The sequence below is a fragment of the Gouania willdenowi genome, chromosome 19 (genome assembly GCF_900634775.1).
Source record: "Gouania willdenowi chromosome 19, fGouWil2.1, whole genome shotgun sequence".
NCBI classification, from domain to species: Eukaryota; Metazoa; Chordata; class Actinopteri; order Blenniiformes; family Gobiesocidae; genus Gouania; species Gouania willdenowi.
Window position 1 is genome coordinate 15478143 of NC_041062.1, and position 12837 is coordinate 15490979.

At 36.7% G+C, this 12837-nt stretch overlaps 1 protein-coding gene across 1 annotated transcript in view; it reads right to left on the reverse strand.

Moving 5' to 3' along the window:
• Positions 1-4553: 4553 nt before the first annotated feature.
• antxr1c (ANTXR cell adhesion molecule 1c) overlaps positions 4554-12837 on the reverse strand; it is a 48692-nt gene continuing 40408 nt past the window's right edge. The window contains exon 18 of the mRNA XM_028476009.1: positions 4554-6168. Within this exon, the coding sequence (XP_028331810.1) occupies positions 5938-6168 (231 nt within the window). The 3' untranslated portion in view covers positions 4554-5937. The remainder of the gene's footprint in view (positions 6169-12837) is intronic.

The following is a 12837-nucleotide window of genomic DNA, read 5'->3' on the forward strand; positions in this document are numbered from 1 at the left end:
AATTGCATCTTTTCACACTCGAACTCCTCAACATCTCACCTGACACTTATACCATAGTGGTAACAGCTATGTTATGTTACTGTATTAAACACAAATCTTCAACACATTTTCATTTACGTTCATGAATTTTATTAATTTGATTTTTGCATCTACTATACAGCAGCAATCTTAAATATATATCTATATATATATATCTATGGATATAGCCAGGGGTGCACATAACCTTTTGGGTCTGATGCTCATGGGAGCACGTAGAGTTTTTCACTTGGTGCTCACTTTTCAAAATGAATATTTTCCGTAACCTACAATGCAGAAGCAACATAATTAAGAATGCGTGAATATGGCGACATTTTACTTTACTTCAAACTGAAAATGAATATAAACAGCAAAAATAAACGACTGAAAACAAATTGAAATGACAACTTCTCAAGGACGTACAAAAAATTGCTATTTTAAAATACTGAACGTTATCCTATAACAGATATAGGCGACTGGTGGCCCGGGGGCCACATGTAGCCCTTGGTCTAATTGTGGATGCAAAATGACTACAAAAACACATAAAATGAGGGACAAATATACACAAAAATACAGCAAAAACATACAGGAAATGACTGAAAAACAAACAGAAATATAGCTGCAAGTGGCGATAAACGTCCTTTGCCACGCCGCCTTACTATGTTATTCAAACATTAAAGATAGGACTTTTTTTTTTAATTGCGTGCTCACGTGAAACCTTTACGTAATAGTTTTAAGCGCGCCCTTAAAATGTTTTACAAGCGCGCTTATACACGTCAGTCATCAGGCTGCATGCTCTGCTCATAAGGAGTTAATCATGTTAGAGAATCTAGTGACGCTTTATTTTAGCGCTAGGGTTAACAATTACCTTTATGTGCTCGCTTACACTTGAAAGCCTTTGGTGTTCTGGCCATCATGGTGGAGATGATGGGATGGTGAGAACCAGCTGCTGTTATTCTTGCTTTTTTGCTTTCATCAGCTCTCTACCTCATCCCTCTGCTCGAAGGACCGACTCAGATTTTTTTTTTTTTTTTTTTTTTTAATCTAGCCTCAACTTTTCAACATCCCACATCCTTCACTCCTACGCATGCAGAGAGGAAAAATGCAGACTCCACAGTAATTATCCACTAAGAACTGCTCACCGAGGCTTTTCTGGCTGCATTAGATTGAAATCATTCAACATAGAGAGATGTTTAATGTTTCATGTGATCTTTGACCTTTTCTTTAGACGTAGGAGGACGTTTCATGGACAGGATCACGCGCTTGAAGGATACACATAATCAGGAGTCACGTTGAGGTGTTCGTAGGCTAATGCACGGACAAATGCATTAAAGAGACATTTAAAATCCACAAATAGGTGGCTGCTTACTGCACGTTTCAATAATGGGCGCAAAGCAGAAAACTAATTTCATATGTATTTGAAGAAAAAAGAAACTTCAATATCTGCTTTTTTTTTGCCTTAGCTACCTAGCTTAGCTTGTTACATGTAGCCTACAGGTTTTTCTTGGTGCTTGATTTTTTCAGAGTTCAGAAACCCAGAAAATGTATATTCTTAAATACCTGATCAGCTATAAACATTTTCAATTTTCCTCACAATGGCAGTCTAACCAACATTATTACCGTAAAAAAAAGGTGCACGCTAGCAATCAGTGATAATTTTGTCTAGTTCTCGTTTTTTTAGGTGACAATAAGCAAACAAACTATGACTGAATAACAAAAATACCTGTGAACAAAAAAGTACATTAGAAATATATTATTTTTATTCACTAATAGAACAAAACTATGATTTTCACATGGGACGACATCCAATCGGAATTACGTTTTTTGTTTTTGTTTTTTGGAAGGTATCCACTTTTGTTGCGTGGAAGGCGGGACAAGCTGGTGTAGTGTAGAATAAACCTAACATGAAAGTTTCCCACGGTAGACAGTGGGCATGCGCACCTGGCAAACTGCACATGCGTGTCCGTCATGTTGAAAAAGAGTAATAATCTTTCCTTTAATTTTTAGGGTTTGGGTTAGAATTAGGGTTTCCCATATTAGGACAATTTAAGGGAGCAAAATATTGTACGTATACATGTAAATATTTACTACGCTATCAGTGCGTATGCACCTGTAGGAGTCTTTCACGCGTAGGATTATTTTTCACTACACCGGTAAGTGATCCAATAGGAACTAAGCTGTTGTGTTTGCGGACAGACAACGGCTCATGTGGTCTTAGTATCGATTACATCAAAATTGTGTATATTTACGAACATTTACAACATCCCATATCAGGTTGATAAATGCTTGTTGAATTCAAACAAAACATAAACTCTTCTTATGCTGCATATTTTAGTTGACTATATCTGTAACAGATTCTTGTCATTTAGTTGACTAGTCACTAGACTATAACTGATATAGTCCTGATAAATAGATTTTGACTAAAATTTGTTGCATTTTAGTGAATACTATGACTAAAACTAAATAAAAATTTTCCGTTTAAAAAATACACACTTCAGAGGTCTCAAATATAGGAATCAACCTTTATTGATATTGTTGAAAAAAGTTGTGTCGAACAGAAAATATACGTCTTTCATGTATTTGTATCAGTACTGCTGTTAATACATGTATATAAGCACAGATTAACATACTGTATCTCATTCACCCTACCCATGCTCTATTAACGCACAGATTCTCTCTCATCATCACCTTTAATAGTTAACTTTTGGAAAGTTAACCTTTCGAAGGCAAAATTAATCTCTGGTCACATGAAATGTAACTTTACTGTATGTCAGGGGCCAAACTTCATAGGGTAAGTAATTATGATTAATAGTTTTGATAATAAATTGTTGTGTGATACAGTTGATGGGACTTCTTGCAAAAAGTACGTATGTCTTAAGTATGTTTAAGGAGTTTTTACCAAAGTGCCAGAATTAATGGAATGACTTGACATAACTAGCTATTTCAGCCACAAATAGTACACATTTCCATGCTTGTGAAAAGACAACCGTACGGGACATAACAGAAGGACGTACATTGAAGTTAAAGGATAAAAAAGGAAGAATAAAAGTTGATATACCAACAAATTTAGCCACTTTTCTACAGCCAAACCACAAATCTCAATGATCCGTGAAGTTCCTTTTTTTAGGCGGGAAACGCCTCACAACTTACTGTCTTTAGCTGTAGCATTTGCTAACATTCCAGATTTCTCACTCACTGTCAGCAAGATTCAAACGAAATGTGACTGAATGTCAAGAGAATTACTGAAGCTGAGGTGTTGAGGAGTTCTGGTAAACGTTGCATGACTTTAAGCTTGCTAGCTATTGTGTTGCTAAATTCTGCACACAGTGTCCTTGTTAGCGGTTAGACACCTTGTCGATATTCAAGTGCTCTCTTCAGTTTCTCTTGAGAGTACAATAAATTACATGCCCTTTGAACTGCCCTGCAGTTGCAATGTGACCGGTGGAAAAACTGAAAACAAAAGGAAAACAAACACACAAAATGCTATTATTGTACAGTCTCAATATTGCATCTGACAAAGTGAGGAGACCTGAATCTGATTTTTATCCTAAGTTTTGAGTCCAACAGTCTTGTGCGCAGATACCAAGAAAAACACAATAGAAATACATTATCCTGCGTTAAAATGAGCTACGTGAAAAGTAAATTAAAGACAACCCAAAGGATAAAAAATATAACCAACATCAAAGTCACACTCATTTTACACACTGTAAAACACATTGTTTAAACATTCTGTACACATTCCCAATGTATGTATTTCTACAGCAAATTCCATGTAACTGCTGGTTTGTAAAAAGTGGTTGGAATTTGAAATAACATTTGGCAAAAGGTACCTTCTTCTCTTTTAATCAATTGCAATGTAGGGTAATTCCAAAAGTTGCTCTCAAACTACATTTGGCCTAACTTTACTGTGCCCCCTCAAGATGGAAAAAAAACAAGTAGGGACTCAGATTTTCCTTTTCAAAATTTCCCATATTCTGTTTGAGAGTACAGTAGTCCCTCGTTTGTCACGGGGGTTACGTTCTAAAAATAACCCACAATAGGCAATAATCCACGAAGTAGTCAGCTTCATTTTTACAATTATTATACATGTTTTAAGGCTGTAAAACCCCTCACCACACACTCTATACACTTTTCTTTAGACAGACGTCGACGTTGTGGGTTTTTTCGGGGAGAAAACTTGCGAACATACAGAACTTCAGAGTGCGCAGGATCAAAAAATGCCCCCATTCGCGTCATATGCGAGTTTGAAGCGAAGCCCCGCCCACCAGCGACACGTCCAACTCGGTGAGTTTCATTACCTAATGAAGCGTGCAGCTGCGCTCCTTTTTCTCCTCTCACAAACATAAACCACCAGTGAAAAAAGCCGGTGTGATTAGCGGCTAATGCTATCCTAGCTCAGAGAACTTTTACCTGCTACTACCACCTCCTCGCTGATTCTCCTCCAAGCCAAATCCTTCCTGGTCCGGTCCCGATTATAAATGCCGTGTCATACAGCTCCAGGTGGTCACACTGGTGTGAATGCAGCAGCCAATCAGGACGCAGAACACAATGCGCATTCATACACCATAAAAAAATGCATGCAAAATTGCACTGTAAAAAAATCCGCGAAACACAGAGGCCGCGAAAGGTGAACCGCGTTATAGCGAGGGACTACTGTATATTCATTTGAGCGTCAGTTTACCCTTCTCTGTTTTGTTTCCGTTTCATCCGCTTTCCCTATTTAGATGACTTCACTGCCTAAATTGTACCAAGCATGCTAAAAAGTGTTTATCAACTCAACTAATGTTAACTTAGGGATGCTGAAATTAGGCTTTACACGGATTTGATCGGCTAAATCGGATCGGCCAATATTTAGCATTTTATGCAACTATTGTGATCGTCTGTAATGTCTTAATTCGCCGATCCAATCAATGATGTCATTGTCATGATTAAACTTTTTGTAGATGCTCCCATTGCATTGATTTATTTGTCAATGCAATTTCTCACGTAGAGAAAACCGACATGTTTTCTCTACGTGACATGGTTTTATTGTATTTCACTCACATCTGTTGGTCGGAGCGGAGTGCTGGGCCTTGTTTACTTCTATCTATAGGTACCAAAACATCGTACCGTTTGACTTTACGTAAATCGGTACCAGGTAGTTAAAAAAAGGACCAAATTCGGTACCCATTCCTCCTCATGATTGGATCCGTCATCGTTTTTTTTACACACTGATCGGTGATCAGCCAAAAAAATCCTGATCGTAAAGCCTAGCTGAAATCACACAAGATTAAGTCACGAGAATGTCCTTTAACTACACTGCTAAACCATAAACCACCAAGGACATGCGTGACAAGGACATTGAATTCCATGTTTTCCGTTCGTTTTCCGCAATCATAGAAAATCAGAGTCCCTAAATTGTCCAAATCGTTCCAACTTCTATATCCAACATATTATCACTATCATCCCATAAAGAACAGGCCAGCCTCAGTGGTTGATGTCAACGATAACCAATCATTTGCCTGCAGTGACCTTTACATTACCTGATTGTACAAACTTTGCTGTCCAGCAACAATTCCCCTGGCCTCCAACACTGAGTACAAAACAAACCACTCACTTTGCCTGTTTCACACAAAATGTAGTCACACTACAGGTCAAAACCATATTTTCATATATTTGGGAAGTACCATATTTGTCTGGTAGAAAATAAATTCTAGCCTAAGCAGTTACATTCAATTAAAAGTGTGTTTAAAGAGAAGAAACCTATCTGCATTGATAGTCAACTATCAAACAAACAAACTGCTGATTTTTGGCTTTGTGGCGTATAGCAGGAATATCTTTGGTAATGAACACCACACAAAGACTGAAAGGCGGGGTCGGTGGTGGGGTAATATCAATGTGATATCTAAGTGGGGGGGTGTTTGTTAAGTTTCTATAATCGTGTTATTCAAGACGGAGACTCGGTGGAGGACGTGACGGTGGGGGACAGGGGAGCCCTGGGGGGGTGCGTGACGGGGGCGGGCCAGGCAGCAGCTGGCCTGAGGCGGGAGAAGAAGACGGGGTGCGAGTCAGGGGGCGGTAGTCTGGTGGTGGTGGTGAAGGGGTGTGGTTGGGAGGCGGAGCCTTGGAAGCCAGAGACTCATCTTTCACTCTTGTGAAGTTGATGCATCGACCCTGAGAGACAAACAAAGACATGACGTTAAGACGGATTACTGTAAAAATATCATCAGATAATGGCATTTTAAGTCTTTTAAGTCTCTAATAATACAAATCCGGCCCCTTGGAGCATCCAATTCAGGCAACAGGAGAAAGTAAAAATGACAGAGAAAACATGAATTATTGTGTCAATGAAACTCAACAATATTTGCAGGCGCTCACAGTTTCCTGGTGCTTATATTGTATGAATGCAGTTTTTCAATGTCAAAATGTGAAAAAATAATCAAAATACTTAGACAATCTTTCAATTTTCCTCAAATTATGACATACTATTTCCCTTAATTAAATAGAAATTGGTCACAAAATCGGGTTTCAGAACATGTGGGATTTATTGTTGAGGTCCTTCAAAGTGTTCAAGGAGAGTCGGGACATTTACTCTCTGTAATGCAAAGATTCTGAGACAAGAGAAAATGAAACGGAGGAGATATTTTTCAACTTCAGAATTCATTGCAGTTCTCAACTTTAAAGATAAACAGTGGAATGTCGAATGTTCCTAGAAGAGTAACTAAACCCTCAGGTTTGGGCTGACGTGGGTATAGGCTGGAAATAAATTTAAAAAAAAAGCCTTGATTATGGGTGGGGCTTCTGGACCAGTTAAGACACGCCCAGTCTATACTATAAAATCTCCAAAGAACAATCTATGCTATGCTATGCTATGCTAACGAGCTAATCAATAGGCCTACTCAATATACCTCTCTATTGTTATTTCGCTCAATTCAACCAAATCACCACAGATTGTGAAGCTCATAGGTGCTAGTTTTTATAAAAGGGGTGGGGCCAACAGAAAAAGATCAATATAAAATATTATAATATATAAGGCCTAACTTTGAGTCTTCATGCTACATGTGACAGTTAATTTACTCATTTCTTTTTTAATAATGTTTTGTTGGAAATTAAAAAATAAAGAGTAGATTACTAAAGTCTTTCTAAGGTTTTGTGAAAACAACCATTTTCAAAAGTCAAAATTTGGCATAAAAAGATACATTTTTATGAACAAAACTCCATTTTGGTGCATCAATAATAAAAATAGATCGGTTTTGTTTTGCTAGAAAATCCATTTCATCGTTGAGAAACAATGCTGAGGCTGTGAGGAATAAATCTGTGTGTGTGCGTGTGTGGGGAAGTGGTTAAGAAATAACTCGACTTAGGTCCGAAGATTATGTTGCTATGCTGACCAATTAAAGTGTAAAACACATGGAATTATTCAGACAATAACCACATTTATTCCTGAGCTGCTCATTAAAATTCATAACGTCTATAAGTTCACTGAGTTCGACGTTGCCAAAGTGTTTCTGTGCATTGCGCTGTTGCGTGAGCTTTGGAGTTTTGAACCTGCAGAGTGACGTAAATCCGCTGACAATCAGAATTAGTGATTTGTGAGGGTTTAAAGTCTGTCGAAAACATGTTGTTGCTCCAACTAATCAGAAGCACACTGACACAACGCTATATAAGAAAGTGAGCAAGCTTTCTCTGTCAAACATACATATGTATGAAGTGAGTCCTTCAGAGGTGCCTGTTGGCAGTATTTCAGTACAAACAGCAGATTCCAGCAGCAACCACTACTTTCTGGTCTGCTGCTGCTTTTACAGGCGTCCATTCCTCGACGTTGGTCAGAATGTGTCTTTAAATTCCACAGAAATGTTTTCCTGCCTCATGGAAACTGCACTCTGGCTGCACCCTGGCAAGATTTGTTTCTGAAAGTGACCTATTTTATGTTTTCTAAACTTTCTTACAGCCAATTAGTGTTACTCATGAAATTCAGTTCAATAAAAAGTGATTTATGAAAATATTATGGCATTAAAATGTTTATTGTGAAATCAAACAAGAGAATTGGTCACAGGAAGTCAAGCAAAGCTGAGGTTGGGGGAATACCAACAAAAAGAAATAGTCATCAACATCCCCCGCCAGATTGGTTGTCATTATAACTCACAACCTTTTCCTAAATGTCCTAAAAGCTGTCCTCTTTGAAGATACTTCGAACAGAGAAAAATCAAAAAGGGCAACAACCGCGCTTCTCATTTTCAAACTCCATCAAGGGATTATTACCCTGAAGCAACACACCAAATTTGGTTATAGTATCTTAAGCAGTTTCTGAGAAAAGCTGTCCCGTTTAAAGATACCTTGGACAGAGTAAAAAAAATTGGAAAAAGGGCAATAACTCCGAAAATGATAATTGCGTGCTTCTCATTTTTGAACTCCATCAATTTAGTGATACCCTGAAGCCACATTAAATTTGGTTGTTGTCGCTTAAACGGTTTCTGAGAAAAGCTGTCCCCTTTGAAGATACTGTACCTCGAACAGAGTAAAAAAAACGGGAAAAGGGCAATAACTCCGGAAATGATAAATGTGCGCTTCTCATTTTCGAACTCCATCAAGGGATTGATACCCTGAAGCCACACACCAAATTTGGTTATTGTCTCTTAAACAGTTTCTGAGAAAAGCTGTCCCGTTTGAAGATACCTTGGACAGAGTAAAAAAAAATGGAAAAAGGGCAATAACTCCGGAAATGATAAATGTGCGCTTCTCATTTTCGAACTCCATCAATTTAGTGATACCCTGAAGCCACACATTAAATTTGGTTGTTGTCGCTTTCTGGGAAAAGCTGTCCCCTTTAACTTGGACAGATGCACAGATGGACGCACGGACGGAGCTCAGACATACAGTATACTGTATCTCCCGTCACACTTTGTGGTGGGAAATACCAATAATAAAGCAATAGGTCCCACTGTGTATGAAACAAACAGGAACTAATTGTGAGAGAAAGTCACTGTGGAGGTTCTAATTCGATAATTTCACTGTACACTAAACAATTCATTAGGATATATAGTTTAATATGAGTTGCTTTGTCCTTGCAAAAAACAGAAAACAAACTGCTCACACTCTAACACAGGGGTGTCAAACTTATTTTAGTTCAGGGGCCAAATATGGATAAGTATGTTCTCAAGTGGGCCACAGATTTTATGCAGGAAAATGAGTAATTTCAACATTATTATGCTCTGGTTTACACTTCTACGTATACGTAAAATACAAAACATGTAAGAAACCGACATTATCCAAGCAGTAAGTGACAGATGTCAGTCCCAACAGGGTCTTTACTTTAAATGTCCTAGTTTAATTAAGGGAAATATGTCATATTGTGAGGAAAATTGAAGGATTTAGTAATATTTTTGACAGTTTAACATTAAAAATGACTGCAATCATGCAAAAACTGTGAGCCCTTGCAAATATTGTTGCGTTTCATTTACACATTGATTCATGTTTTCCCGCACTTTACAGGCTAAGAAGTAAATGGGTTCATTATTGGTGTGTGTGTGTGATAAAAAAAAGTATAAAACCGAACTTTCTTAGGACTTCTCACGTTACACTTAGCTCTATGTTCTTGCTAGCTAAGGTAATTAGCGCTTGTGGATGATTGATTGTGTAGTGAGTCTGTTTTTGATTAAAATCTACTTAAAACCAAGAAGTTCATCAATGAACAAAGTGTATTTGTAGTAAACTTTGACTTTTTTGCTCGTTTGGCGTCCATAACCTTAAAATAAGAGAACATTAAATATTCTTCAACATGCTAATTTTTTATTCATTGGCTTCAAATTGAAACAAATAAAATCTAAGCGCTTTTACTACAAAAATGGTGTCAAGTGACTCCCTATCCTCCTTGTTTGGCAAAAAAACACAAGAAATCATGGTAAGAATGAAGTAAAAACACTTCATTTACAGAACTCCACATCCCACAATGCAATGCATGAAAATTTCAACAAGCGAAGTGTTTACGTTTAACTTTAGAGCGGCAATTTTCTTTTTGGAGTAACTTTTATTTGATTCATTGATCAACGTTTTAAGAATACTCTCATTTTAATATACTTGGTGTAGTATATAACAAGCTTATATTTAACAGGTATGAAAATAAAAAAATGCAAAATTACAAATAATGCACAAAAAGACAACAAAAGTGCACAAAATGACAACAATTGTACACAAAAATTATAAAAAACGGCACAAAGTGACAACAAATATACACAAAATAACAACAGGTTTACACAAAAATAAAAGAGAAATATACAAATCAGCAACAAAATTACAGAAAATGACAGCAAATATACGTAGAATAACTTCATTTACAAAACGTCAACAAAAATGCATAAAAATGACTCCAAAATCATACAGCACAACATCAAAAATACACAAAACAACCCCCCAAAAAAACACAGCACGACTTCAAAAACAAATAAAACAACAAAAACACACAAAATGATGACAAAAATATGAAAAAAAATAAACAAAAACACGATATTTTTGTGGCCCTCACTGTGATGAAAATTGCCCATCTCCACTTTTAGGTAATTATTGAACTGCAAAAAGCAAAATCGTTCTCTCAGGTTTTTAAATAAAACATTAGACTATAATGAAATCAGATGGTCTGCTTTGTTACAAACCAAAAACAGCTTGAAGTCATTAGAGTAGAAAAAGAAAACCTTCAGAAAACAAAAACCAAGCATCCTCGAGAACCTGTAGAGACTCTAACTGCAGCAAAGAGACATTCATTTATGGAACAAATATTTAAAAGCTTTTTTGATCCAGCTTTGTTTCAGATATCGCTGCAGATTACTCATTTTTGGCCAAGGACATAGTATCATCTAGACATTGTATATCAACACTGACCTTTCCTTGCATCGCTAAGTTACGACTTGTCAAATAAAACAAGTTTTTTTAGGGTTATATCAGAAAAAGATACAACCACTAAAACTGTTGATGTTACGTGTGTTTAGCTGAACTCACTGACCTCATACATTCAACCCAAACTCCTACCTGGTTCTATTTTAACAGAAAGCCTCTACATAAAAACCTAAAACCAATTAAAAGCACATGGCTTAATCCCTTTTCTATTAAATACATGGATGTGAGCTCCAGTAGGGTTTTTCATCTGATTTATAGCGTCTGATGTGAAACAGGTGTTTACTTTAGGGCTGGTTTAATGTAGTGGAATGGGCTGACTGAGGTGTTGGTGAGTGAATGAGTCGGACAAACGGATGGAGGAAGAGAAAGAGGGAGGAGATGAGGAACAAAAAAACCCTTCCACAAACTCATAGAAAGGAGTCGTTTTGGGGAATAGTGTCGCTTTTCAAAGCAGACAGTGAATCAGCACAATTCAGAGATATTTGTGTGATTGTAGTTAAAGGTTTAAAGCGTATTATTTATCTATTTATTTCAAATGAATACAAAAAATATATGGATTTCAATATAATACGCAGTTCATTTGTTCGTTATATTTGTTTATTTATCATTTTGTAGAGTATACTTCTGTTCTTTCCTTGCTTTGCACCTCTACTTATACTGTCTTGGCTGTTTTGTTGTTGTTTGTAATTGAAAGTGTGTTTGTACGTTTGCCGTACGGACAACCCCCGGTGCAATTGTTGCGTTTACCAAAGTACACGTATGTAGCATCTTAGGGTTACGGTTAGGTTATAACCCTATATCGCAAAACATTTTTTAGGGTCAGGGTTTGCGTTAGGTTTTTGGTTAGGTTTAGTCTTAGTCACGTGACCTAAATTGGCCAATGAGAGTCGCTGCGTACGGATAGAATGTCGGTATATTGATACGGCAACCGTACGGATAGCAACTGCCTTTGTAATTGTTGTTTGTAATCTTTTTTTAAACTCTGGGACATGCACAACAATTCCATTGTACCTGTTCTTTTTATCTTGTATATATGGCAATAAACTCTATTCTATTCTATTCTATTCTATTCTATTCTATTCTATTCTTTTCTATTCTATTCTATTCTATTCTATTCTATTCTATTCCACAACAGATAGGAAGAAGCCTAGGCTTATAAAGTCTTAGCCCCATTCTTCACCACAAATGCAAAATCTAATGAAATAAACTAAATACAATACCAAAAAAAAAAAAATACTCCAAATTGAGCTATTAAGAAAAACAGAACAAAAAAAACTCAAACTAAATGAACACACGCCATCAACATCTGTGAGATTTACATTCTACTTCTTCATTTCTGTACTTTGCAAAGATATACTGTATCTTTTGTACATTTTTTTGAACAGCATTATATTTATACTTGATTTAATCATTTCATCAAGATCGTTCCACTAAAATACCCCACAAATGGAAATACACATGCTTTTTAAATTAGTCTGAGCCTACGAGTTTAGTTTCCCTCTAAAGTTATAACCCCCTGTCTGTGAACAGTTTATCTATGTTTATCGCTAGCAGCTTATTTTTTGCTTTATACATTATCAGATCCCCAAACTTTAAGGCGTGTGATTTTAAAAACAGTATATTAGTGTGTTTATTATATCCTACATTGTGTACTATACACATGGCTCTTTTTTGTCATGTGTTTAGTGAGTATGAGGTGGTTTTGTAGGTATTACATACAGTACTTTGACGTCATAATGTTTCCATTAAAAAGGATGTTTGGATTTAAGACGTCATGTAAACAACATTCTAGAAGAAAAAAAAATAATAAAAAAGATTATAAATCCCAGATCTGGTGAAGAATAAACAAAAACGCTCTTTTTAAATGATCCTAAACAATGCTGATGTTTGGGGTAAAAAGAAAGAGGAGAGTGAGACAGCCCGGGGTCAACATACAGTAAGTACAAAGCCCAG